This window comes from Amaranthus tricolor, chromosome 14, assembly GCF_026212465.1.
Source record: "Amaranthus tricolor cultivar Red isolate AtriRed21 chromosome 14, ASM2621246v1, whole genome shotgun sequence".
In the NCBI taxonomy this organism is placed as follows: Eukaryota; Viridiplantae; Streptophyta; class Magnoliopsida; order Caryophyllales; family Amaranthaceae; genus Amaranthus; species Amaranthus tricolor.
The window spans coordinates 4,234,442-4,262,354 of NC_080060.1; the positions used below are offsets into that span (position 1 = coordinate 4,234,442).

Consider the following 27,913-nt stretch of genomic DNA (forward strand, 5'->3'; position numbering starts at 1 on the left):
TTTCCTTTCAATTCCCTACCCTCCCTTGCCCTGTATACTTATGTTCAACTGTTTAGATCAAGAATGGATACTCCTTAAATGAAACATTTACTGCTCAGAAAAATTGCTCTGTATACTTATTATGGAGACAACTTATATTGAAACATTTGAGTTTACCTTAAATGAAGCATCATCACGCGGTCATGCCGTGTAATTCTGAAAGTAGAAGTTACCAAAAAACTAGAGATACAATGTGATTATCAGTAGGATGTTAAAGTGACCATGCATATATAGCTTGCGTGTGGAAACCTCAGACTTGAAACTTTACCATTCAAAATTAGTAGAGTTGTCAGTTTGCTGCATATGTTTAACTTCATTTCTTTCAAGTTGCATCAATATTGTGTTAGTTGGTTCCATTTGAATGATTCATAGTTTGTTTTACATAATGTCAATGCTGCAGGGATATCTCGATGAACAGTTTATTCAACTAGAAGAATTACAGGACGACGCCAGTCCTGATTTTGTTGAGGGAGAGTAGATTAAGCGTGAGGGAGAACAAATAGTGGTCTTCTTCAATGGTGGAAAAACCCAGAGTCCCACATCGGAAGATTAATGAAACAATAACAAGTTTATATAGTTAGTTCATCTGCTATTAGATAATTGTTTGAAGGCTAAAAAACGAGCTGCTCTAAAAATAAAAAACTACAGCGCCTTTAAGTTCAGTACACTATTAACATTTAAAAAAAGAAAATTTTTTTTTTTTTAAGTCGCTGTTACTAACAGCGACTTAGGGCCTTTTAATTTTTTTTTTTCTCTTCATTCGCTGTTACTAACAGCGACTTACCCGAGGCTAGGCTTGGATGTATGGAAGCTTATTTTGGGACATAAGTTTTCCCGAATCTTATATTCGGAATTAAATTGTTTATTCATCTTATTTTTTTCAATCTAAACACCCTAATAGAAGAGCCCAAATATCTAAATGATGACCACAGCGACATTACCAATTATACCATCAAGGTGTCCATGTGACAACATCGAGAAAATTACTTTCACTCGTTTTTCATTTACATAATTATTTACCCACTTATTTTTTGAACTCTATTAAAAATTACAGTAATAAAATAAATTTTTTGATTGCAAGAGTATCAAAGAAACAGAAGAATAAGAAATCAACTTTTTTGTATGTGAATATTTGAAGACACCGAACGCGTAACCCAACCATGAAAATTGATTTGTATTTGGTTGTTTAAGTGTTGTATACTCATGTACGTTGTGCCTCTTACCAAATTGCATCGTGCTGTCTCAGGTCGTGCCATGAATATAGTTATGTTGTTTCGTTTCATGCTTGATCTTTAAAATATGAGGCACATGCACAGTCCAAACCCTTAACCATGAGAATCCTTTACTCCTAACTAGTCCGATGGGAGCACACACCAAACAAGTGATCGATACTCAGGGAAATAAGATATTTTACAAACAACCGTTCAATATCAAATTGTGCTAAGTATGTCTAAAGAGGATTCTCTAACCTTTACTACGAATCGAAAAATAAATCTTAATATCGGATGAGCAGAACTCAATCTTTCTCATGAACCCTTAAAATGCTTTTCAGGATCCCATTGTCTTCATATCTAAGTGCCTGCCAAAAATCCCATTACTGATGCCGACATCAACTCTTGTATATACCAACAGAACCCTGCATCAACACAAAAATAAAAGAAAGGGATTATAGGCTGACTTGCAAAAGAGCCTGGATACAACAGGTACACACACAAATCACTGCAAGGCCTGCAACAAAGCGAGGGCAACAAAGGCTTTTACTTGAGATTTATGATTTGGCCTAGTGGTTGAGGATTTCTCTTTCACCCTTGGCCTTGTGTCAAGAATTGAGAAAATTTGATATCATTTAAGCAAAAAATATTAAAAAATTCTTAAAATAGGCATGTGATAAATTTATTTACCAAAATAAGCACAAATTTCCCGGAGCTAAGGTTTGCGACTGTTTGCGGTAGCCGGTTACTAACAGCGAACGAAGAAAACTGGTCAAAAAAGTCAAGTTCTTTGTTTGCTATTAGTAACAGTGAACAAAGACTTTGACTTTTTTGATCAGGTCTTTGTAGTAGCAGCCGACAAAGGAGACCTAGTCAAACAAGGTCAAACCTTTATTCGCTGTTGCTTACGGCTAACAAAGGTTTGACCCTATTTGACCAGGTAAAACCTTTGTTTGCTGTAACTAACAGCGAACAAAGAACTTGACTTTGACCAGCCTTCTCTGTTCGCTGTTAGTAACAGCGAACAACCCCAAACCTCAGCTCTGATAAATTCGTGCTTATTATGGGAAATAAGTTTATAACATGCCTATTTTAAAATTTTTTTATATATTTTTTCTTAAATGATTCAACTTTTCAAGAATTGAATAAAGATCATTTTAAGAAACATATTCAATCCAAAAAACTAAGTGCAAGGTGCTATATGACTAGACCTATACTTGGAATGTTAAAGTCTTAGAAGAGTTTCCTACAATCATACTTGAAGTATTGAACAATTTGAGTAACTGAACAGATTTGAGAGCGAATACTAACCTCGATTAATTGTTTAAGTTTCCTCCATGATGAGTCGATATAACGATATATCTTCGCTTGCGACTTGGGTAAATGGTGGTGATTTTTGCAGCTCCGGACACCTTCCACATTTTTCTACACAATTGTCTTGAAGGACTTGCAGATTATTGTCAAGCAGTGTCATGGGCCTTGTTACTTCTTGGTGATTTCAAGAGTGTTGCTGATTATGATGAGAGGTGGCGAAGACCTGTTAGCAATCAGAAGATTATTCCTCTGAAAACTTGCATGTTTGAACTGCTCCTTGAAGGATTTAAAACATACTGGTAGATATACCTGAAAAACAGTTTGAACACACTCCAGTTTTAGTCCAACAATTCCATGTTCCAAACCTTTCAGATTCTTTAATCTTTGGTGTGAGAAAGAGGGGTTTGTTCATGTCGTCCATGATGCCTGGTTTAAGGATTATGATGGTAGCAAATCCTTACAGGTCTCAAAAACTTAAAATGTGTTATGGCTGAGTTGAAGGAGTTTCAAAGTTCCTGTCTGATCTGCAACAGAATGGTGCCTCTGATGAACATGGTTTTACTGCTTGCTCGGGATAAGCAGCACCAGAATCCTAATTATCACACTCTAGCTGATGTTGAGAAGGAGCTGCACCAGATTGCATGCGTATCCAGACACAGAGGAACTCTCCAAGATAAGAAGGCATACTCTGAGAAGCAGTTAGTTGTGTAACATATGGTAGCGACTCTACTGTACAAACTGATGGTTCTGGAAAGATGATTTGACATTCACTCAGAAGTAAATTGTCCCCAATAATTGATGGTGTGTTCCTTACCAGTTACCACTGAATAACCTTGAAACGGAAATGGTTGAGTTATGGTGGACATTGGACAATGAAAAAAAGATTCTCCCAAAGAACCCTTTGCTAATGTTGAACAACTTTCAGAAACTTTTCAATTAAATTTGCTTATTCAACCACCACCACCACCGAATTGCCACCACTGAGCCTATAAGCAGTAGCACTAGTAAACCACCACCATAAACCCCATCAGGACACCCTCCTCTGTCACTCAACCACCAGAAACTAGCCACCATCAACGCCACACCCTTTTGAACAATTTCAACAAACAAACAAATAACCACCACCCTCATCTCTCATTCTTCCCTTTAAGTATCAACTAACATGCAATTGCATGTCTTAGTTTGAATCTAAAAAAAATATAACTATTGTTTGTAGAGTTACATATGTGCATGAACAGGTATTTCAAGGATTGGCAACTAAAGTTGTCGATAAGATACCCTAGACTATGCAATGCAATATACTTCGATCACCCCTTGGACCTCCCTAGAAAGTAGAGTAAAGTTCTATTCACAAAAGAATCCTAAATGTTAACATTTCCAATCACACTGAAAGATTCCTCAACTCTCCACAGCTATTAGACAAAGTGATCTCTATGGAAAATGTAAACTGGCCAAGCGAGCCTTTTCAAAAATTTTGATCATTGGACATAATCCTAGTAAAACTAACCACTACAAAAATTATCTTTCCTTCTCTGGTTATCATGGAAGAAAATCGGGAAAAAAAAAAAACTATTCCTGAAAAAGGATGTGTACCAGTTGTCACAATGAGTTTATGGCTAGACAGGTTTTCCAATTTTGCACAATCTAGTTAACTACACATTACTGAAAGAAAAACGACATTCAAGTCTCCAAAATCCATTCCACATTGTTCTGCACATGAGCCATATTATTGGCACCAAGGCAATATTCTTCTTGGTTCAGATGACACAGTAATGTATTCCAGGTATCATAATTAGGCTCAATACCTTTACTAACCATTTGATGGAAAACCTTTAACGCATTCCGCAAGTCCCGTTCACGGCAATGAGCAAGTATTAAAGGGTAGTAAGTTCCCCTGTCAAGTGAGCAGCCTCTCTCATCCATCTCCTTCATAAGCTTTTCAGCACTCACTGTTTTGCCTTGACTGCAGAATCCATTAATTATAATATTATAGGTTGAAGTAACAGGAAAAAAGCCATGTCCAATCATTTCATTCATCAGCTGAAACGCTTCTCGAACGTGCTCCCGCTTGCAAAAACCCTGGATCATGCTAGAGTAAACAATAGCATTAGGAATTCCACCTTCCTGAAGAATTTGTTCGTAAACTTGTTTTGCAGCTTCTGTTTTGCCCTCTTCAGTTAAACTTAGAATCCTTAAGGTCCTGTCAACTGCCCTTGGAAACATTTTTACCATCTTGTTTAGAAAGTCAAGGGCTTCATTCCAACGATTTTCACGGTATAGTCCATATATGATGCTGTTGTAAGGACTAATGTGACCCCTACTACCATCTTTCAATTCCTCCAAGAGTTCCAAAAACCGAAATCCATCTTCCACTTGTCCCTTGAAACATAATCCTCTTATCAAGGTGTTGAATGTCACAAAATTAGGACTTACAGCAGCCATTTTCATCTCATTGAACAAATCAAGAGCTATATCAAATAAATTATTCTCACAGAACCCAGTTATCAACAAATTGTAAGTCTCTACATTTGGGAGACAGCCTTTAATCTCCATGCCTTTCTTAAAATGCAGCCCGACTTTTGCCTTACCTAGACTACAGAATGCTTTAATCAAAGTGTTATAAGCCACGATGTCAACTCTACTACCATTTTGCTCAACCCTTTCCAAGACTTCCGCTGCTTCATTTGGACGGCCAACATTGCAAAGTAACTTCATCACCTTTGTTGTTGTCACAACATCAGGAATATATCCTAATGCAAGGCTCTTCTCCAAAAGTACCAGCGCCTGAACAAGATTTTGTTCATTACAGTATGCTGATATCATAAGATTATAGGTTACATTATTTGGTTCCACGATCTCACTCATCAAACTCCTAGCTCTACCAACCTTACCATTTTTGCAGAGGGCATGAAGCAAAGCGTTATATATAACTATATTCGGAGTTAGACCCCTAGTCTTCATTATCTGCAGCAGCTTAAACCCGTCTCCTATGCGATTTGTCAAGCATAGTCCTTTCATCAATGTCCCAAAAGTATAAACATCACCTTGAACACCACACTCCATCATCTTCTTCCTAAAAAAGCCCCTAGCAATATCAATATCCATCTTAACCAATGCATCAAGTATTGAATTATAGATCTTCAAAGATGGTACCAAACCAAATTTATGCACCAAATCAATCACTTTGATAACTTCTCGAATCTTTTGCGCTCGTCCGAGGCCTCGAACAAGTGTGACAAAGATATCTTCATCTGGGGGTGAACCAACTGTGCTAGGAATCTCTTCAAGCAGATGAATCAAGCGGTCAAAAGAACGAAAAACACAAAGCTTGTGAATCAAAGCACGATAGGTTAAAAGGTTATGGGTGAAATTGGGAAGTTCCGAAGCCCATCTAAACGTTTGTAAAGCTTCTGAGGCGGATCTTTGATCAAAGATTAAACTGCTAATGTGTTGATGAGTTGGTTGAGACAATTGTTCTGGGGATGGTAATGAGGTTATGGATTTTGATTGCAGGATACAACTGACAGTCTTTGGATTAATACTAACATGACTTATAGGAAGAATACGAAATCGATGCATTGCTAATGAAACTCGAAAAAGCTTGCAACCCTCTTCAATGCTTTACAAATTTACATGAATATTCATTAGTTGAGCTCTTTTATCAGTTTACTGCACTGTGAGCAAGTAATTTACGTAATTTATTGGATAAAACCTCTTAATTCCACAAAACACTATCACAATTTCTTACCAGAACTAAACAAAACTGTCTTTTTTGGTGGCATAAACAAGATTGAAAGACTTGATACTTCTGATGAAATCTCTCACAACCCTGTTGACAATTCCATGTAAGAAATAACAAAAAGAGTCCAGATCAAAAATTTACAGCCTATGTAGGATCTGGAACATAAATATGCTATACCATTGGAGCTCATATAGGCAGGGGCAGAACCAGGAAAAAAACAAGGATGTCGAAAATTCTTTAAAATACAAATTAGTAGGGCCATATCCCATAAATAATTACAAATTAGTAGGGCCATAAGCGATCCAAAAGCTAATTTTTTAAAATACCTATCCATTTGAACTATAAATACAATCATTAACGACGAATTCAGATTGAACAAACTAAATGTACCCAAGATCTAATAAATTACAAATCTTAAAACACAAAATTATATCCAACAGAAAATAACAGTCCCTAATTGAAATCAAAATAACAAAATTCAACATCTCAAATAATCTTTTTAAATAATTTAAGTACAGAGATGTAAGTTGTAACATGTCAAACGCAGAAAACCCAATTACATTGCACTGTTGCTGTGATGCAGCATAATTCTTCACTAATCAGAAATATTAAATTGAACGATAAATAAGGGGAAAAAAATTGAAAATAAATATAGACTATAAGCTTAAATCATTAAAATAACACAACATTCAAAAGCCCTATTTTTTGAAAAAAACCCTGAAAATGAAATGTCAATGAATAACCAAAAAAATCTCATCCAATTGCTAAATAAATAAACAATTAATAAATAATTAAACAAATTTCATCTAATTGCTAAATAAAAAACTAAAGAAATTAACCAAAGACCTAATTAACAATTAAGAAAAGAGTACGCGGAGATTTTAGATTCGTGGAGTTACTTGAATAGTGGAGTACCTTGACTTGCTGCGGTCAGCGGAAGATATGACGCCGCCACAGAGATGAAGGCGAGGCCAGGAGGATTTGATCAGGCTGTACGGGCAGGCGGCAGCCGCTAGCAGAAGTTATGTGGAGTGGGGAAAGAACAGTAAAAGGCAGAAGAAAATAGGGGAATGGCCAACATGTTGAGTAATTAGTATGAAATGAAACAAAGGGAATATAAATGAGGAGTGAAAGTTAATTTGGTTGTGAACAAGTGACTATTTACTTAAAATATACATTACTCTACCAACTCCGCCGAATCAATTTTTGTACGTATTTTTTCAAAATTGAAGTGAAGTCAATTGACATCACTAATCCACTATAATTGATGTTATAGAGAAAATCAAAACATTAACCGGAAACAATCTTTATATATACCAGTGGATCGCGGGTAATGTTGGACATATTCGACTCCCAAACCTTAGACTAGGTGAAAGCCGATAATGAATAATGACAATGGAGACAAGGGTAATGAAACAAAAAGAATGGACTGAAGTCTATACCAATGTAACATAATTCGCCAGTTAATTCGTTTTTTAAACTTGCAATTCGCTTAAAATGACACTAAAATAGCCCAAAATTGTCCATAATTCGCTTTTTTGATTTGTGATTCGCAAGAAGATCAGTGAATCATGTGACAGTGGTCTAAACTCAATTCTTTCCACCCTCACCAGTAATCACCACAAGAACAGTTCCCATCATTGAAATGATGAAACCTTGTATTGTCCCTTACAACTATTTCCCTCCGTTCTATAGCTGATATGAGCTTAAGTACTTTGTGACAATCCTCACACACTCTCAGATTCTTAAAAACTCGAATAGGTAATCTACTTGGCACCTTAATCAGTCCATACGCAACCGCCAGTTTCTCACCGTGCCTCATTAGCAACTTTCGTTTTTGCTGCTCACCTACATTGTGCAGCTCGGATTCAAAATCAGGAACATACCCTGCTAATACCAGTTTTCTCTCTAGTTCATCGAGTTTCGAATGAATCACGTGCAATTCTTGGTGTTTCGTATCACTTGACCTAAACTCATGAACTACATTCTGTATCTCAATCCAGCTAAAACCCGGCATTTTCACTACTCTATTGTTCTTCATGGATTGCCAAACCTTTGAAACATAGTCCCATTTCTGTTTAGCTGCGTAAACATTCGCTAATTGGACATAAGCTCCTGCATTTGTTGGATCAATGGTTAACAACTTATTAGCAGCAAATTCAGCCAACTCTATGTTCTTGTGGATCCTAGAAGCTCCTAAAAGACTACCATATACAGCAGCATGAGGTTTAAAGGGCATTTGCTCTATCAAACTGGTAGCTTCTTTAAGCTGACCAGCACGGCCTAGAAGGTCTACCATACATGAGTAGTGCTCGGGTTTAGCCTCAATCCGATAATCCTTCTGCATTGAATCGAAAAACTGCATCCCAAGATCTACTAGTCCAACATGATTACAAGCTGATAGAACAGCAACAAATGTGATCCAATCGGGCTTTATTTTCTCGCTCTTCATCTTATCAAACAAATCGAGGGCAGTCTGACTTGAGCCATGAGTCGCATACGCTGAAATCATCGCGTTCCAAGTAACCAAGTCTTTCCGAGGTATCTCAAAGAACATCTTCCAAGCATCCTTTAAGACTCCACATTTACAATACATGCTCAGTAATGAAGTCCCAACTGTTGTATCCCTATACAATGGAGACTTGATTACAGATTGATGAATTTGCTTGCCCAACAATAAAGCAGATAAATTGCTACAACCCAATAGAACACTAGTCAATGTCAATGGAGTTGGATCAACAACCTTAGATTCCACCATTAATTTGAAGAGCTTGATACCATCTTCTGCTCGAGAATTTTCGACATAACCTGCAATCATAGCATTCCATGTAACTGTACTCTTTTTATCCATTTCCTCGAACATTTTTTCAGCCATTGCAACTTTCCCCAGTTTCATATGCCCAGTTATCAACGCAGTCCGAGCAACTACACTCTTGAAAGGATCCCTCCTAAACAGCCTTACAGCCGAGTCTAGATCCCCACATTCAGCATAACCAGAAATCAATGCATTCCACGACACGCTGTTCCTCTCTGGCATTGCTGAGAACAGCTTTTCAGCTTCCTCCATCATCTTATTCTCAGCAAAACCTGAAATCATGGTATTCCAGGAAGTAGTATCCTTGACAGACATTTGCTCATAGAACAATCTTGCACCATTAACATCTGAATTCCGAAAATAACAAGACAACATTGTGTTAAACGAAAAAATATCTGGTTCAGGAATTTTATCAAACAGTTGGCGGGCTTCTGTTAGCATCCCAGGTTTTCTGGAATACCCAGCTAACAGTGAATTCCAAGTGATGGTATTCTTAACTGACATAGTTCTAAAAACTCTTAGCGCAGATTCCATATCAGAAGCTCTAATATATCTTGTAATCATTCTATTACAAGAAATGATGTCATGGTGTTTACAATCATTTGAAATATTGGAATTTGATGATTTTGGTTTCATTCCAATATGGTGAATCAATCTGGAGAAATTTGATGAATGAGGAGGAATTTTAATGGGAAATTGATCTGGGTTTGTTTCAACATCTGGATATTGGATAGTGGAAATTGAAAAGAAATGAATTGAGCATTTGATATGAGATAAAATCACATAAAAGGAAAGGTAAGAAGGGGTTTTTGATGAAATGATGTTCATAATATAAGTCATTTATAAGAACAAATGTACTAATTTTTGCTGATCAAATTTTAAGATGAGAATCCAATCCGAAATTAGAGAAAGCTTCATCATAATTTTTGAGAATTTCGTCTTCATTAATCGATTATTGCATGATATCTAAGTAGTTTAGAAATTTTTTAATGATTAGACTCTTAGCTAAATTGGAAAAAACGATGTCAAAACTAATAATAATGCAAAATTGATTAAAAATAATCAACATAAAGGTAATAGTGGATGATGATAACACGAAAATTGCTATTCATGACTAAGAAAATTGAGCAAATCCGACCAAAACTCAAACCTAACTGTGTTGGCCCCTTTTTAATTTCATGTTGTAATTTTTGGTCACATTTTGAGAGTTATTTTCTTTTAGTTATATTTTTTGTTATAGCTATAAAATCGTTATATCAGTATTTTAATGTATAATATAATTTTTATAAAAAAATTTAAAAAGTTGTGAAGTACTCTTTGGCTTTCTGTGTTTTTTAATGTTCTTTTCGAGTTGAGGGATTATTTGATCGCGTTCTCCTTTATGGTTATGAGTATCGTCTTCTTTTCCTCCTCATATCCTAATTATAGTTCTTTATGGGCGGGATACGCTGGGTATAATGATGATGATGTAAAAATAAAATATACTCCATATTCCTATAAAATGTCATTAAATTCGTTTTAATGTAGATTATTTAATAATATATTTTTTATAATTTTTATGATTGTATTAAAAGATATTAAGGCTAAAAATAAATAAAAAATACTAAAAAAGAACATAACGTACTTTTGGGAAATAATTTTATGACAAAAAAATTCAAATTTCTTGACCATTGAGTTGATTTGAATCCAACATAAGACGACCATACAAACCCATCCCAAAAATGACTTAATCGAAATGAGCGACTCAAAACATGTTCAAGCAACTGGTTTGATAGATAGATCTATATTAGGATCATCTATATTATTTTTCTCTATTAATCATGCTTAAATATTGACACATGTTTTAGAATAAAAAACAAAATCTCAAAATTTCCTTTTTTTTCGTCCATTAAGCAAATCTAACCATTAAATTGAGTAATGAACTCTCTGTTACGTTTTAAGTAATGAAGAGGATCATAACTCGATAGATCTATAGTGAGGCCTAAAAGACAAGGAAAATAGAAAATCCTAAACAATAACAATTATTTGCAATTAATCACATAATGACAAAATAAATAATATTAAAATAAATAAAATAAGAAAAAGATAAAATAAAATTTTAAAAGTCTTCCTATAAAATAAAATAGGGACACACAAGCGTGATTTACTAGTTTCCAAATAATCGTTATTTACTATACATCTTCTAAGGAAAAAGGGAGAAATCAGAAAGGTGTAGTGAGGAGAAAGTCTTAGTAAATAACGATTATTTGTGAGGTTAATAAATCACCCTTACGTGATAGGATGTAATAGGGTGAGAGTTTGTTGTTTAATTTATCTTTTCTGATTTTGTTTATCTTAATATTAATTTTTTTGTCTTTTTGTGATGACTTGCAAATCACGGTTATTAATTAGAAATTTACGATGGAGTGAGTTGCTTAGTGAGGGTCCCTAGAGATGTGATTAGCCAACCAATGGTTGACACGTGGGCATATCAGTTTCAGATAACCAATCCGAAGTTTAAAAGTAACACCCTTTGTCCATCACAAATTTGTTCCCCATTTTGGGTTACAGTGCATTTGAACTTATTAAGAGTAGATTGAAATTCAAAGCAAATAACATCCAGAAAATCCTACCCATCCTCAATAATCTATTAGCAGCACACCAAACATGGAAGCCTCAGCTGCACTAAGCAGTAGAGGAATTTCACTTGTAAAACACCAATGCTTTTCAACTTCTACAGATTTAATCTATGGAACTAGGGTTTTGCAGGTTAAATCTATGGCTACCCAGAAGCCTAACTCATCTTCAACCACCACCAAAACTATTGGCTCTAAAAAGGTAACAATATACTCCTTCAAACTCTTTTTTGATTCGAACTACTTTTGTAAGAGATTATCTGTCGGTAAGATAACTTAAAATAAAAGGCCAATATGCTGATAATTTATATTAGTTGGACTATTGCATGTTTCACGGAGAGACTATCTCATATAAGAACGTGTATTTTGATTCGGGTGTTAAGATAATATCCTAGTACCGAGAGATAGGGAGAATTGATCTTTCTATAGGTGTAGGGGATAAATTAGGTTCGGGTCTGCTTAGTCATTAAATTAAATCAATGTTTATCCCCGGCTACAATAGTATCCTCTGGGCCGTTCCTGATCATAGTTAAGGTATGTATTTGCCTAGGGCCAAGAGTTAAACAAGACCGTAAAATTAGAAAATGTTAGTTAATGAAGTAAACATTAAAATTTGTAATTTATGAGTAGTTTTTTTATTATTTAAGAATTATATGATACGTCTACGTTTTGTTCGTCTTTGTTATTTTTTTAAACATCCGTTTAAATTCAGATTCAACCCTCCGTAGACAGGGCCTATAAAATATCAGGAACGACACCGAGTATCTTGCATTAGTTTTCGGTAAGAATCGAATATTTATCATATGGGCGGAAGAAAAACTTCAAAGCCAACACTTTTAGTTATTTCTCATGACAACTAAAGCAAGATATATAGTAATTAAAACTCCATCATACTTTGTAGTATAATTTGAGCTGCATAATTTTTTTTACTAGAAGTAGAAACATGCTATCATGTTTCAGTCTTGGAATCGCCCATCAAGCTCATTTCAGGCTATGATAAAAAAATGAAATTTGTTTTCACTGCCATTTTTCGATTTTGGATGAATACAGGGTACAACAGCGATTCCTATAGGCTCGAAAAACAGCTCTTCATCAACCGGCTCTTCAGTGAAGCTGCTGACAAGGGTGGAGCAACTGAGATTGCTCACAAAAGCAGAGAAAGCAGGGCTATTGTCAACCGCAGAGAAAGCTGGGTTGTCACTATCGACAATTGAGCAACTCGGTCTGCTGTCTAAAGCCGAAGAGCTAGGTGTTTTATCAGCAGTGACAAATCCAGAAACTCCATCAACCCTTTTAACACTAAGTCTATTGCTCTTGCTTCTCGGTCCTGCTTTCGTATTTCTGTTACCTGAGGACGCCACCTGGGAAGTCGTTGTCCAAGTGTTGGTCGCAGTGGTTAGTGTCGTTGGAGGATCTGCGGCTTTTGCTGCTTCAAATCTTGTCGGAAGCCTGCAGAAAATCAAATGATTTTGGTATAGATATAATACATTGGTCTATATTTGCCCAAAACTTGAACAACGCCTCTGCTGAGAGATCGTCTTTATTAAGAGACGTCTCTCTAGGCCTAGGCCCAACAAATAAAAAAAAATTTAAAAACTGACGCGTGTGATTGATCTTATTTGGAGTTAGTGTTATAACCTATTAAAATTGGTATTAGGAGTTGATGTTAAAACCTATTAAAGTTGGTATTATAACATATTTGGAGATACCAACTCTAATAGGTTATAATACCAACTGCAATAAGTTATAATACTAACTTCAAATAGGATTACACAGTGCACGTTCTTCTGATAGTTATTTTTTTTATTAATAATGGTTTGGCCCATTAGAGACGCATTTTTTATAAAGATGGTCTCAAGTAAGAATTTGTGTTAGCCCAATATTCTATTTGCAAGTTCCTTGATTGTTGGTTTATGTTGAAAATACTTGACATGAGAAAAAATCCTATATCAATAAAATAGTGGGTTGTGGACTTGCATATATATTGAGTGGGCTAATCCTGCTACTACCATATGGTTTTGGAAAACAATGAACCTCACCAAGTGTATGTGCAAGTTGACACCCTTGACTCGTGGATTTGTGGGCCCGAGCCGACGGATGTCCCGTGTCCACATCAGTAGGTTACGGTGAAATTATATGACGAATTATCACGGCCTAATGGATTTAAAATAACCAAGTTCTGACACTCTAAAGATCGATGTTTGCGCTTTTTGCAATAAGTGTGTCAAACTCCAACGAACGGAGAAAGTATAACAGAACATTGAACAATCAATCCTTTTCAAAAACTTCAAAGCTTGAACACCCAAATGTTCAAAAGTTGCGAAAATTCCGATCCTTGGCGCTTACTATATCTTCGTAACGATAAAATTGATCATGAAAACATCAAACAACTCCTAAAAGACCAGCAATAAACTAGTACAAGATTCAAGGGGGAAATGTCATATTATTATTAAGTAAGAAAATAATCAATTTCCTAAAATTAAATTAAACAAAAAAAAAAAAGAACAAAAACAAAAAAGCCTCAATCAAGAGGATCAAGGATCCTGCATTACCTAATCCTAAATTAACAGCTAAAAAAGACTCATCACTTGTATACCAAACAAAACAAAGTATTTTTCCCATAAACAAAACTTCACTTAACAGCCTTGACGACCACTGTTTCCGGCTCCATTTTGATCAACTCGTTGATAACCCTCGGAACCTCTTCCAGCTCCTCCCCTTGGTTTACCGGAGAATTCTCCCTGACTTCTGAAATCGGTTCTTCCATAACCACGACCACCATTGAAGTTTCCACGCTCTCTAAAGCTCTCATTACGAAATCCACCTCTTGAAGAAGGGTACCTTCCTCTTCCATTACTTGTAGTTGCACCTGCGGAAACTGAAAAATGAATGATTTTCCCACATCAGATTCGCCTTTAACCATAAAGCATAACCGTCTCCTCTTTCGGATAAGAAAGAAAGAAAGAATTATACGACTGAAGTTTTATTTTACCTTTCGTTGTAGTTTTCTTTTCTTCAACAAAAGCTTTACGACTCCCTATCACGATGTGAGATGCCTGAAGATTTGAAAGTAAGACCCAAGTCGATCAAAAGAGCATCAAAACGAAATGATTAAGAAAGAGAGAAACTCTAGTTATAAAGAACAAAAGGGACCAGAAAATTTCACGCAAACGATAATATTTGTATAAAACGAAAATTACAAGTTACCTCAATCGCAGATTTCATGGAGCTCAAGGATTCAAACTCGACGAAACCAAAGCAGAAACCTTGCTACTTGACAGAAAAAAAAAATAAATGTATTAATGCAATCATCATCATCATCATACCCGGGGTATCCTGCTCATCGAAAACTATGTGCAGGGTCTAGGGAGGGAAGGAAGGCGGCAACTCATACCCATAAAGGAGAGCGGGGCCAAAGAATACTAAATGTATTAAAGCGATATTAGTGCAAAAAGAAACGGAAGTTGGAGGCTTGTTAGCCTATAATGGAAGCTGTATTGGAAACATACCTTATTACTTCTTACTTGGACTCCATTTTGCTTAATCGGGCCAAACTTTGAGAAGACACCCTCAAGTTGTGCAGGAGTTGCATTTTGAGGCAGATTTCGTACATATACGGAATAACCTTCGATTTCACAAAAAAAAAATGAGAATCATGTAAAGAATCCAGAAACTATGACAATGCCAAAGGATTAGTCTCAAAATATGGGGTCGGCAAAAACAAAGCCTTAATCCCAAAATATACAGTTGTCAAAACAAAGTTAAATAAATTAATGCATAGGATCAAAGTTAAACCCCGATTAGTGCAAATATAAGATAGTAGTCACGATCGCGGACACTGACATGGTGATGCGGTCACAGACTCATAGGAGTGATGCGGTTATCGTTATACCAAATTTTGGTCGAAAACATGAGATATCCCTCAAAACGGCCCAAAACGCGGATTTTTTACATCTTTACAACATTATGATCTAATGCTCCAAACTCTTTGTGCCACGATAACAACAAACCATAACGAAAATTCCTCTTCTAGACACCATGACCATAAAAATCACGATATAGGTAACACATTGGCAAAAGAGGATTCTCAATTCATATAAGAGTTTAATTATCTGCACATGTTCTTTAATATCACAAACATTCGAGTAATAGAAAAAATATAAAATTAAAAAGACAAGCTACCTTCCTCAAGCACATCAGGTTTTTGGGGACTAGTTTCACTTGCTGAAGCTGATGGCTCGGGTACTGGAGCAGGTTTTGCAGTTGCTTCTTGGTTGCTGCTCGATTGTTTGAACTTGACATTGGTAGCAGGTACTTTAACCGGCATAGGTAATGAAACGGCATTCTTAGCCTTCAGCTGAAATTAACAGCATTTTAAATTTAATTGTTCCGCATTATTACCAAAGGGTTCAACTTCAAAGCCTAAAAAAGTCAAACATACAATTGATGCATATGATTTTTTCGGCGCATCATCTTGGGAGGCAGATATCTCGTCAGTCGCGTTCACAGTCTCACTCTGATTCAATTGAGTTGGTGGGTCAATAACCTCTTCTTCAGTTACCGATCCATCTTCATTTTCAGATGGGTCACACACTTCAGCCTCATTAGTAAGATCTTCCATTTCTCCATCGTGGTTTGGAACATGAGAAGGCTGCTCTGAAAGCAAAACCAAATACAATCATTGATTTCATTTCATAGTCGAATTACAAATAGCATGGAACGCTCAACGATATATTATAAAATGCACCTGGTTCTGGAGCCTGTGGAGCTGCTGCCGCATTTTCGTTAATACTATTAACAGGATCCGAAGCAGCCGGTTCTGATTCTTCGTCATCAACATATCTAAAGACATCGTTCAGGACAAAAAACCCTTTCTCTTGTGGGGCTAAAAAGAATGATTGTGCAAACTTTTTTCCGACTTTATCCCTTCCAGTTAAGTATCCAGTAACAAGAACAATTACTCCATTCCCGTGTGACTGCTGAGCATCCGCGGTCTTTATCTCAGCAATATAGTCTTTATAATTCATGGCCAAAATTTTCTCATTGATTCCCTGCACATGTTGAGTTTACCCATATACTAAAACATCAAACGGAAATGTTAAAAGCAGAATTCCACACCACATGTCAGTTTATCCATATATTTTCTCTTTTTCTTGCAAACATTAAGTTTAAAACAGAAAGGAAAACCTTTTAAATGAAATGAGAACACATTTAATAATTACCAAATACTAATTCATATCCTCCTCAAATACCATTATGACTAATCTTTTTTGCCATCAATTCTTCTCTTTTACAACCGTTATCCACAAAAATTATTAGGTTGCGTTTGGGAACAACCATTTCATTTCAAATTTTAAATTTCAATTATGAAATCATTAATCGAGAATTTGAGAATGACAAGGTTTAGGAAGTCATTCTCAAATCCTCATCTTTAACCAACCTTTATAACAATGGTGGATTTGAATAAAATCCAAATTTGAAATTTTTTTTATTTGTCAAACACTAAATTTGAGTCAAATCTATATTTTCAAAGGAAATCATCATTTCCAAACATAATATTAAGGAACTGACATAGAACATGGGTATTGCATGGGTCAAAAACTAGATAACATCTTCCAAAACTTAAAGGTAAAGGTTTGCAGTAGACATACTTCCATGGTTGTGACAGATGTCATAACACCATTAGAATCTGGACGACTCAGCACACTTGAATCCTGATAAAATCGGTAAACCTGCTCTGGAGATTGGTGAAGTATGTGGTAATATTGCTCCACAAAAGCATTGCCAACAACCTGAGCATCTGGAGAGCCAGCAGGGCTATCTGCCTGCGTAGTCATCTGGAAAACCATTTATATAAGTTTAACTCTCGACTAGACAATAGGAAGGGACAAAATACGCCAATTTTTGGCACAATGTTTAGGTCCAACGACACGTGTTTTTGAGCCAAAGATTGATTGTTCTTTTGTTTCGGATTATGATGGCATATTGTAAAATGGTTCGTTAAATTATGTTAACTTCTTATTTATGTGAAATTATATAAGATGTTAGCTAATCAGAAAAACTCTTTGTGAATTTGTTTAAACAAACGATAAGGTTGCGTATATCCAACGCTTCCCCCGAACTTGCCTAGGTTGAAGCCACTTAATGGCATTGGGATGAGGAAATGTTTTTGTAGTTCAAGGACAGAACCAGATCAGCAAAATTAAATTACGGCAATCACAAAAGAAACACTACTAGATTCAATCTCTAAACAGCAAGCATATCAATAAAGAATATGCAATATTGGATCTTTTCATATTTGATTACTCAATAATCTCCACACACAAAGTCTACTATTTCTATTTTCTAGGCAAAAAAATAATTCACAGTAATTTTATTTTATTTTTCCTTGTGAAAGACTACTCTTAATATATTTCGCTTAAAAAATGTGTTACCCATCACAAAATAGGTCTTTGCAAGATAGAGAACCTAAGATTAAGCGTAAAGGGACAATGGACGAAACATGGCATGAAGCATATTCAAGTTTCACTTTGACCACCGTAAAAAGTAAAAATAATAAAACAAGTTCCAACCATCACAAAAATACTAGAGTCAAGTCGAGCCTATATCGACTCTTCAAAGAGGGTCACCAATCATATACTCCCGAAAACATATCAGTTCCCGAGTGGTTTGGTCAAGATCTAAAACCTGCTACTAGAAGCTCAGATTGAGCTTTGTCACACCTAGACCAGGACAAATTCAAACTCGTGAGTAGAGAGACAGAACATAGGAAGTTTGAATCAACTAGATACAACGCTGGTATTTTTTATTATTATACCTAGAGCCAGGAAAAAAAGATTTGAGTTTTCAAGTTGAAGAAAAATTAAAATTACTCATACATCTACCCTTTCTATACAGCGAGTTCAAGGAAGAACGGATCAATTATATATTAACATATGAAAAGGTTATAGGAAAGAAGTCCAGAACTTACAACATACAAGTACCACAAAACCCCTAACGGCCCTACCTTAAATAAGACCGGAAGACAAAAGTCTGATGTTCAAAGGCTTGGGGAAAGGTTTGATAGTCCCAACACAACCAAATAGCTCAATCAGGTTTTTTGAAATCATGTACATTCCATTTCTTAAGCCCATTTTTTGGTATCAAGTATGCTCCATTCAATATTTTCTTTAAGACCCAACCACCACCACCACCAAAGCCCGAATCCCTACAACAAAGTTCCTACTAATTTGGAAGTCAAAATTTACTCTCGACAACATCTAGGTATTCCTGCTCATCTTGTGCCATTAAATATCAGAGTAATTGCCGCTTCTAAGTAACCTTAACAAGGAGAAAATTTGTCTACTATCAAGAGGAAACACATGGACCATGTCTTAAGATTTAACAAATGACAGACTACGAAATTATCCCCCCAGTTATTCCACCTACATTCATGATTTTTTGACTTGCATTAAGCATCTTGGTGAAAGGGAAACTACTCAACCACTGGGCTAACCCACAAAACTAAATTGGTGTTTCTCTTATTAACTAATCCCCTACAAATATAAGCAAAAACAATATAATTTGAGGCCATTTTGGGAGAATTGTGAATTCTAACAGCAAATTAAGTAGCAATTTAGGTAACACTAACCTAAACCGAAGATTTCCTACCATCAAATTAAGATAATAAATGGCAAAACTGGCCAAATAAACAAGAAAATAAGACTATACCAAATATTTTATGAACCAAACTGATTACTGCAAACAAATATGTTACCAAATCATACCCAATCTCTAAATTTACATGAACAGAGATCAAAATTTGCATAAGAGTAACCAATTACACATTCATATGCAAAAAGATCAAATCATTCAATAAAGTCAAAAAACCCATAAGAACGAGTCTTTATAGCAATTAATCATCAGATTGGTACAGACATAAAACCACCATTAAACCCAAATCAATTTGCAAGTCACAACACAAAATATCTAAAAAAAACGATTATTTGACCAAATTAAAACACCATTCGAATACCCAAATGAATGTTGAAATAAAAAGAGACACAATCCCTAGATAAAAGTCATAAAATCAAGTAAAATTGAATGGCCAATTAAGAAATTGCATTTTGTACCTTTTGTAATGAGTTTTGGTGGACTGAAGCTGATCTCGATATAGAACAAGAAAGAGATGAGAGATCTAAAAACACAAATGACAAAGCAAAGAGAAGAGATTCTAATGAAGTATTGAAAGTCTGAAATCAATGTTTGTGATGAAAGGATTGAGATAGAATTGATTTTATGCCCAACTTACTTCTAGTGATTTAGATACTGTAATTATATTGGGATCTTTGAGAGGAATAAATTTTTGATTAAAAAAATTGATTTGTAAATGACCGAGTCATCGGCATAGGTTGGAATATAATGGTATGTGCTTAAGATCAACCATTACCGTCTTTCAAGGCCCAACCCCGTAATATTTTATACAATTTTAAAAAAATTTAAGTATTTTAACCTATTTGAGTTGGTTCCTTAATTTAAAAAAGTTGAAATTTTTTTTATTAAAACGGTTTCATCGTGAGACGGTTTAATATTCAGTTTAAAACAATTGAAAAAACAATTTTTTAATTACTTAATTAATTTTTTTCATAAAAAATAGATTGGTCTGTTTATATGGACTCTTCTCATGGTGAAACAGTCTCATACAAAATAGGTCAATCAAAGTAAGTAGTTGGAGTTTGTATTTATAACCTGTTAAGAATTAACTTATTAAAAAATTGGTATTTTAACCTAAAATTAATATTTTAACCTATTCAAATTATTATTTTAATTTGTTGTAGCAATTTAGTGTGATTGTAGTCCCAAAATTGCAAACAAATGAAATGGTCCACCAAATAAAATATTTTTGAAATTACTCCACTTTACTTATTATTTGGTCACCAAGTCTAATATTTATTTTTGCCTATAACTTACATAAATTTTTTTTCATCATATCAAATTATTTAACTTAATTTTTCATTTGTCCACATATATATCCTACTATCCCTACAATATTTTTTTTTTCTTCTTGACTTTCACACCAAATGGCTACACGTAAATTTGGTGAAATAGAGGAAGTAAATTTATAAGCTCATACTACTAACATAAATAACAAATCCGTTGTAGTCTAATTGGTTAGGATACTCGGCTCTCACCCGAGAGACCCGGGTTCAAGTCCCGGCAACGGAAGCTTTTTTTTGGTGGTTTAAATTTAATATCCAGGTTGTTTGGTTCATAAAATTACCATTACCATTACTAATGAATTCATGCTAGTTTGTTTAGCTGTTTGAGAAGATATCAGTTTCAATGTTAACATTTAATGGATATTGAGTTATACTCCTATTTATCAATCCTTTTCATCGGAAAAAATATTAACTGTTAATATACATTGCATGTGTTCTTCATTGACCCTTGCAACGAGGGTATTAATCTGTTTTTTTTTTCACTCTTTTTATACTTTACTTTGGGCAGGGCCGTGGGGTTCATTGAGATAATGATGACATTCTTCATTGAGCCCAAAAATGTATAGCATGTCAAATCAGCGTCCACTTTATAGTTTTAACAAGTTATAGGTAATCTATTTAAGGTCGGTCAATGGCGGATCTAGTGTGATGTCAATGTGGTTAGTTGACATCACTTTGATCTAAAATAAAATCAAATATTACATGTAGATATACGCTAGATGAATTGGTTAGTGTATTGTATTCCACATATTTAGGATCAAAATTTAATAGGCGGTGTTCCGATTGTGAAGAGAATAATCAACACTCTCGGCAAAATTGAAGAGAATGCCTTTTAGGGTTCACAGTGTTTATGAACTACTGGGGAAGTCTAAGTTGCTTTCCTGGCCGTTTCATTGCATATTCCTGCACAAGGTAACAAATGAGGGTCGGAGAGGGGTCCTCTTCCGATGATTAAATCAGTAAGGGTTATGAGTGAATGACTGGTAGAGCTTGTAGGGAATTCGAGCTATCTTTTTATTGAGAGAGTAATGCTTGGATTTCAGTGTCAAAAGTTATCTTACCTTTGACGATGTATGGCATCATATATTTATAGTAGTGGACCTTAGGAGAGGTCCTCCAAAACCCTAATGGCAGTTTAGCCTTTTACCTTAAATGGAATCTTTCTTGAGATCAGTGGAGAGAGAAATAGAATATTTCGTAAGCTTACGTGACATTTGGTGGTTTGTTGATCCTTATCCCCTATCTTTTAGTACGCTTATATGGGTAGGGGTACGAGGTAGGTGTGGTGCCTTGCCTTATACAAGCATTGACAACTTTTCTACGCATAACTGTAGTTGTCTTCTGAAACGTTATCGTTTCCGTTGCCACCATTCTGTAGGATCAACCACCCTGCAGGTATTTAAGCTCTTCATTCCCTGTCAGGGTCCTTTTAATATGACCCTATTGCTTCTGTGAGTTCAGAATCTTAGCTGAGGAGTAAGTTTGGTCCTCCACGAAACTAAATTGTCTTTCCCAGGGAGTTGGAACCAGTTGTTACGTTCTTGGTGGTGATTGAGGTTTCTTTTCTTTCAGGATCTTGAGACTAAGGGTCATATTCCAGCACATACAGACGGTACTTAAATTGACATCACTTGTTTTTTTTCTAAATCTGCTACTGAGGTAAGTTGAATATAATTTCTTTCTTTCTGAATCCGCTACTAAGGTAAGTTAAAAACAATTTCTTTCTTTTTAAATCCGCAACTGAGGTAATATGAATACAATTTCTTTAGTTTGCAAGGGTTAGATTGAATACAATACACTAACCTTTCAAACTCGCCAAGTAACATCATTAGGGTAATAAAATGTTCGGTGATACACTTTACAATTGTTATATACCCAAAAAGATGAAACATGCTATGTACGAAATTCAATATATACACTATATTCAAAAGGTGTTGATGATGTACAATATGGATTGGTTCCTCTAGTTAATGGCCACACCCTACAAGAGTAGTATAAAGCATTAAAGCTCATTGTGGTAGGAAGATTTCCCGCAAGAATCAACATCTCTGAGATAAATATAGAAAAAAACAGAATCAAAAACTGACAGATTAACATCAATTAGTTCTTGACTGACAGTAAGAATTATTCTACATTGTATCTTATACAATCAAAAACAGGTCTGACAGCATATACGAGGAGTCAATTCGTAAGCTGCACAAATAGTTCTAATGCTAGATATTTGCAGCCGAAGATGCAAAACTGGCCGGTCAGCTAACACTACAATGAGTCAATGACAGTGTCGCGCTATAGCCTAACAGCTGATATAACTACTATGTACGAAGCTGTATTACTTGTACTGCAATCTTCTATAGAATTGAAGATCGCACTAAAATGTGAGCTGCGAGGCTAACAAGCATTAGCTAAAAACAAACATAGCCAAAAGGAAATATTGTCTATGACTATACTAGTATATGTATGTCATCATCAGATGATGATGTATTAGTAGGATATGGAATCATCAGAAGATGATATCCTAGGGGCCATTCTCTTCTTTTCTGCTCTTTTCCTTCACTCTGATCTCAAAAATGTATGAATTTCACATACCCATTTTTTTGATGATCATCTCATGGACATCAAGACTCGCACCTTCTGCTCTCGTTCTGCCCTTTTGGCAGCAGGTGTTCTGGCTAGCTTCTTCTGATCAACCAGCCATGCTTCCCTCACCTTTTCTATTGAATTGAGGAGGATTTTCTGAGGAGTCATGAAATCGGGGTTGTACTCGTTTTTATCAGCAATTTTGGGTGTCTTCCATGATTGAGAGGCGGTGGAAGGCTTTGGGTTTCGAGAAATAGTTGGTAGTGGAGTTTGGGAGCCGATTTGTTGATCAAGCTCGGAATCTGATGCAGCCTCTGCTTCTGCATTGGTGTTTTGTTGTGCAGCTTCTTGTGTTATTTGATCCCGTTCAGCCCTCCTTGTTTCAATGGCCTGGGTATATCAGAGCATAATAGGCTGTTAGTTCATTCCTAATGTTCCATGAAACAGGTATAGATGTATGAGCACCAGGAATGATTGAAAATGGTTACTGGACTTGTCATAAATTTACTTCAATGAAACTTGATTCTACTTGAGAATTTAGCCATGCTACTTCAAATGTCCAACAACAACAGTTCATTACCCGTATGTCATTTATCGACTCTCATCTAGGTTTGAAGTTTGTTGATTGGATACTATGTTACTCGTACATTTCATTTTGCTTCACACACCCATGTCAGAATCTTGATTTTCAGACATTAGCATGGCTCTTAGACACTTTATTTTAGGCGAAAAATTGAATAGTTAGACGTATCTAACCCTTGGACACATACCAACATACAACATTAGTACCCGAGTCCAAGTAACATAGATCAGAATGAATAACTTTACCCTTGTTAGTGATAACAAAAAAGTTGCTTCCGAATGACACTAAATAGCAAACATCACCGTGCTTCTTCAAGTGTCCGAAAGGTAAAAATCACACTTGTGTGCAACAAAAGCCTAAACCCACAATTATACACCATTCAAAGTCCCGGTAATCATAGTATATTGGACCAAGAAATAAATTATAATCTTTGAATACAATCAAAACCCATATAAACAACACTATAAACAAGCATCTAACAAAACCATGATAAATTATTATAAGATTATGAATATTCTTGGTAAGAATCATTATTACCCTCACTATAGCAGTGATGTCCCTGAGAGGTGTTCTTGGGTACCAAGCCGGTAACAAACTCCGCCGTCCACGGTCACCACCATTGCGCCTCACCATTGTCGTAGGAGTTCTGTTCTCCTGATCAACCACCAATGGCCGCTGGTATTGCCATCCTCGTCCTCGCCATCGACCTCCTTGTACTCCAACTGATAATCTATTCGAATCACTACGGTTTCGAGGCCCAGTTCCTGATAACCCAGCCCACCGCAGCCCAGGAATTTCTACAATTAGGTCAACCCTCCGGGCAGCCCCATTGTAGAGTGTAGAGATATCAACTGGTCTCGCTAGCCTATCTCTGGATAGATTTGACATCTTTTCTTAACCTTCAATTAATCCCTATATAATTTTCCATCCAACCGTAAATCAGCATTTCTTTTATGCTTAATTAAATTACTTCATATAAATATGATAGAAACCTAAATGAGAAAAGCTCATAAAATCCTGAAATAACTTATACCTATCTTTGTTAAAAGAAAATCAATTCAATCAAAAGCTTAAGCTAATGCTAAGGCCTGGGATATGTTGTATACTTTAACACACCACCTCACACGAAACTTCATTGGGTTAGAAGTGTGGATACGTACATGTGTTGAATATTACACTTTAAATGAATTGTCACGCTGGGTTCTGATACCATGTCAATGAACTAATTCAACCAAAAGTTTTAAGCTGATAATCTAGAGGAAACAATCATGATTTCTGTAGAAATGCACTAGTGTTAACAAATTAAATAGCATATTAACATCAACCCAAATGATATAACAAAACGTAAAGAAATACACAAACCCAAATTGAAAGTGAAATTTCTAAGAAGCAAAAAGCTCAGAAAACGAAAACGAATGTACTCTAGATAATGATTTCTGGTTAAAGAAGCAAAAACAAAAGAAACACAGTTACAATTCCTAAATAAAACGCTATAAAATCAACTAAATAAATTGAGATGCAATTTCTCAAACATAAAATAGTTTAAATAAATCATAAACAGAAAGCGCTGAGATAAAGAAAGGAGGAGACATACCCTAATCTTGAGAAAAAAAAAACCTCTAAAGATTGAGGAAGAAAGAGAGAGAAATGTATAGAAAGAGAAAATGGCGAATTTCCATTGAACAGCAGGGTTTATATGGAGTTAAGAATTTGTAGTATCACTGCTTCTTTTTTTTTTATTTGTTTAAAATTGTTTTTTTTTTTCGTACAAGAAGCGGGAAGTCAACTGTTTAGCCAATTCGAATCGCAGTGGAATTACATTTTTGCCCTCGTTAAATTGACCAAGACTAGTGTAATGCATGTTATTTGCTCTAATTAATGTTTTATTTATCTTATTTTTAATTATAATCAAGAGAATGAATTTTATGTTGTGATATTATATAATTTAGGCAAATCAAATATTAGAATCCTTTATAAATTATAGTCACGAAATTAAATTCATTTATTAATTATAGTTGTAAAGTTTATATTTTATGAGTTATACCGACTTAAAATTAAAAAGTGCAATCATTGTAGTTGTAGCCAAGTATTTAAATTTTCGTTATCGGACTTTTTAGTGATCTGCTGAATTAGATATTTTACCTATGACTTTACTTGTTCTTTGATTAACTAATTTAACATATCCGGCCTAACCCTAGCTAACTCACCCTCTAATTTTTTTAAAAGTCTCCATCTTAATGTGTTTTTCTTCAATCGCCTTGATCTTCTTCAACTAGCATTATGTAGCATTGTTAAAGGCAAGATTTTTCTTCATACTTCTTTTTTCCAATTTTTTGCTAGTTTGCTTTTCTAATTTATAGGGTAGCAAATTATTTTCTTTCTCAATTGAATTGTTATTCATAATTATAGATGTCAAAATTTTCTAATAATTGAAATTTGAAAGGAGTGCTATTGTGGCTAGGACTTAAAATGTATATGTCTATGCATAGAAGTTGAATTAATGACAACCCAAGAAAATGATTTGTGGCATGTTCTGGCTATGATTGTGAAACAACACTAAGCTATAAGTTTTTTTGGTGGATAGACAATTCCATAATCGCTTGAAAAAAAAAATGTCACCCTAAAACTGATGAATGAAAGAACTAATTTACGAAAAAAAGTTGAACACTTTAGTAGAAAATGAACTTGGCTCATCAACATATTAGAAGGATAGCAACTAAGCGGATCATGATGCATATAACTAATCTGCAATGTGTTTGGAGATGTGCTGCTATCATTTTGGTTTGATTGTTTCAATGTTTTACTTAGGTTAGTGTTAGGGTAAGTTAGCTTATAAAGACGATAATTTGTACATTATGTATTTTGAAGGAATTGTAGTAGTCTATGTGGAAGATGATTGTATTTTGGGCATTATCTATTCTCATTGTTTGAAATTATTAAATAATAATAATAATATAGGGGTAAAGTAAGAATATAATCATTATAAATAAGGAAAGAAGAAAAATCAATTCTTAATATTGGGGATGAAAATTAAACCTCTATCAAAGGGTAAAAGAAAAACTCTCAAATACGGGTTTATTATTAAAAAGCCTTGTTTAGCTCACCTTAAAAAAATCCATTTTAATCAATAAAAATCAATTCTAATATGTAAAAATTAATTAAATGAGTAAAAAAAATTAATCAACGAATCATTTTAAACAATAAAAAAACAGTTTGAACTAATAATTAAAACAAGTTTATATTAGTGAATAGCAGACTTATTCAGTTTAAATTAATTTTAACTAGTAACTTAAATTAGTTTTAATCAATGAAAATTAATTTAAAATTATAAAATTCAATTACATTCGGTATTATCAATTTTGAATTAATAAAAATTAATTTCAATCAGTAAAATTATGTTGAATCAATGAAAACAAATGAACTAAAGAGTATCTAACTCACAATTCTCTAGAAATTTATACTTTTATTATAATCTTTTTATCTCATGCAAAGAATAGATTAGAACTTGCTAATAAGCATATTATGTGAATAATACAAATGATAAGCTGAAACAAGAAATAAATAATTATATGATTGAAAAAAATATTGTAGTATTTGTGAATGAGATTAAATAAAAATGGTCGGATTCCTTACTAAAAAGAATAAAGTAAACGAAACCATAATAAATGAATTTAGGGTGCTAACTATAGCGAGAATAATAAGTACTCCTTGCTGTGGGTACAGTCGCACGTTTTGTGCGACTGGTATTTTTTTATTTATTTTTATATTATTATTGTTATTATTATTATTATTGTTATTATAATTATTATTATTTTTGTTATTATTATTATTATTATTATTATTATTGTGGTTGTTATTATTATTATTATTAAATTATTATTTTTGTTTTAATTATCATATTTAATTTATATTTTTAAATGTTATTATTATTATTATTATTATTATTGGTACAAAAATAGGAAATTTTAAGTCCAATGGCAAAGTTGTAATTTTTTAAATTATAGAGGCAAATTCGTAATTTCATTCAAAAGGAGTGGCG

General features: G+C 34.6%; 5 protein-coding genes and 1 non-coding gene across 13 annotated transcripts; 2 read left to right on the top strand and 4 right to left on the bottom strand.

The window, feature by feature from the left end:
• Positions 1-1,447: 1,447 nt before the first annotated feature.
• Positions 1,448-6,319, bottom strand: LOC130800389 (pentatricopeptide repeat-containing protein At2g17525, mitochondrial). 2 transcript variants are annotated; one of them, XM_057663882.1, is made up of 3 exons: positions 2,874-6,313; positions 2,562-2,787; positions 1,448-1,675 (listed from the first exon to the last, which is right to left on the bottom strand). In XM_057663882.1, the coding sequence occupies exon 1, from the start codon at positions 6,141-6,143 to the stop codon at positions 4,245-4,247; it is 1,899 nt and encodes a 632-aa protein (XP_057519865.1). In that variant the 5' UTR covers positions 6,144-6,313; the 3' UTR covers positions 1,448-1,675; positions 2,562-2,787; positions 2,874-4,244. The 2 variants fall into 2 exon arrangements, with proteins under 2 accessions (XP_057519865.1, XP_057519864.1); XM_057663881.1 differs by having other exon boundaries at positions 2,562-6,319.
• Positions 1,448-10,225, bottom strand: LOC130800388 (pentatricopeptide repeat-containing protein At4g16835, mitochondrial-like). 5 transcript variants are annotated; one of them, XM_057663878.1, is made up of 4 exons: positions 7,222-10,225; positions 6,313-6,393; positions 2,562-2,873; positions 1,448-1,675 (listed from the first exon to the last, which is right to left on the bottom strand). In XM_057663878.1, exon 1 carries the CDS (start codon positions 9,959-9,961, stop codon positions 7,913-7,915), a length of 2,049 nt encoding a protein of 682 aa, XP_057519861.1. In that variant the 5' UTR covers positions 9,962-10,225; the 3' UTR covers positions 1,448-1,675; positions 2,562-2,873; positions 6,313-6,393; positions 7,222-7,912. The 5 variants fall into 5 exon arrangements, with proteins under 5 accessions (XP_057519861.1, XP_057519862.1, XP_057519859.1 ...); XM_057663879.1 differs by having other exon boundaries at positions 7,206-10,225; XM_057663876.1 differs by lacking the exon at positions 6,313-6,393.
• A 1,430-nt stretch (positions 10,226-11,655) lies between these two features.
• On the top strand, positions 11,656-13,659 carry LOC130800391 (uncharacterized). The gene is made up of 2 exons (XM_057663885.1): positions 11,656-11,938; positions 12,787-13,659. The coding sequence occupies exons 1-2, from the start codon at positions 11,768-11,770 to the stop codon at positions 13,201-13,203; spliced, it is 588 nt and encodes a 195-aa protein (XP_057519868.1). The 5' UTR covers positions 11,656-11,767; the 3' UTR covers positions 13,204-13,659.
• A 138-nt stretch (positions 13,660-13,797) lies between these two features.
• On the bottom strand, positions 13,798-20,122 carry LOC130800390 (nuclear transport factor 2). 2 transcript variants are annotated; one of them, XM_057663884.1, is made up of 9 exons: positions 19,848-20,122; positions 17,388-17,573; positions 16,484-16,787; positions 16,178-16,392; positions 15,919-16,093; positions 15,246-15,361; positions 14,944-15,006; positions 14,729-14,792; positions 13,798-14,605 (listed from the first exon to the last, which is right to left on the bottom strand). In XM_057663884.1, exons 2-9 carry the CDS (start codon positions 17,571-17,573, stop codon positions 14,373-14,375), a joined length of 1,356 nt encoding a protein of 451 aa, XP_057519867.1. In that variant the 5' UTR covers positions 19,848-20,122; the 3' UTR covers positions 13,798-14,372. The 2 variants fall into 2 exon arrangements, with proteins under 2 accessions (XP_057519867.1, XP_057519866.1); XM_057663883.1 differs by having other exon boundaries at positions 13,798-14,614; positions 19,848-20,120.
• Positions 20,123-20,867: 745 nt separating this feature from the next.
• Positions 20,868-20,940, top strand: TRNAE-CUC (transfer RNA glutamic acid (anticodon CUC)). The gene has a single exon. It is a non-coding gene; the product is annotated as a tRNA-Glu (tRNA).
• A 1,593-nt stretch (positions 20,941-22,533) lies between these two features.
• On the bottom strand, positions 22,534-25,582 carry LOC130800392 (protein POLYCHOME-like). 2 transcript variants are annotated; one of them, XM_057663888.1, is made up of 4 exons: positions 25,469-25,582; positions 24,412-24,786; positions 23,301-23,681; positions 22,534-22,762 (listed from the first exon to the last, which is right to left on the bottom strand). In XM_057663888.1, exons 2-3 carry the CDS (start codon positions 24,760-24,762, stop codon positions 23,316-23,318), a joined length of 717 nt encoding a protein of 238 aa, XP_057519871.1. In that variant the 5' UTR covers positions 24,763-24,786; positions 25,469-25,582; the 3' UTR covers positions 22,534-22,762; positions 23,301-23,315. The 2 variants fall into 2 exon arrangements, with proteins under 2 accessions (XP_057519871.1, XP_057519870.1); XM_057663887.1 differs by having other exon boundaries at positions 22,534-23,681.
• Between the last annotated feature and the right edge of the window lie 2,331 nt (positions 25,583-27,913).

What these genes read in the sequence shown, in the direction of transcription:
- LOC130800390 (XM_057663883.1), bottom strand. Translation starts at nt 17,573, where the DNA reads ATGACTACGCAGGCAGATAGCCCTGCTGGCTCTCCAGATGCTCAGGTT. An exon ending in ACCTGATGTGCTTGAGGAAG is followed by an intron (nt 15,362 to 15,918) that starts GTAGCTTGTCTT and finishes GTGAAATCGAAG; the next exon opens with GTTATTCCGTATATGTACGA. An exon ending in AAAGAAAACTACAACGAAAG is followed by an intron (nt 14,615 to 14,728) that starts GTAAAATAAAAC and finishes TTCATTTTTCAG; the next exon opens with TTTCCGCAGGTGCAACTACA.
- LOC130800389 (XM_057663881.1), bottom strand. Translation starts at nt 6,143, where the DNA reads ATGCATCGATTTCGTATTCTTCCTATAAGTCATGTTAGTATTAATCCA.
- LOC130800391 (XM_057663885.1), top strand. Translation starts at nt 11,768, where the DNA reads ATGGAAGCCTCAGCTGCACTAAGCAGTAGAGGAATTTCACTTGTAAAA. An exon ending in AAACTATTGGCTCTAAAAAG is followed by an intron (nt 11,939 to 12,786) that starts GTAACAATATAC and finishes GGATGAATACAG; the next exon opens with GGTACAACAGCGATTCCTAT.
- LOC130800388 (XM_057663876.1), bottom strand. Translation starts at nt 9,961, where the DNA reads ATGACTTATATTATGAACATCATTTCATCAAAAACCCCTTCTTACCTT.
- LOC130800392 (XM_057663888.1), bottom strand. Translation starts at nt 24,762, where the DNA reads ATGTCAAATCTATCCAGAGATAGGCTAGCGAGACCAGTTGATATCTCT. An exon ending in ACATCACTGCTATAGTGAGG is followed by an intron (nt 23,682 to 24,411) that starts GTAATAATGATT and finishes TGATATACCCAG; the next exon opens with GCCATTGAAACAAGGAGGGC.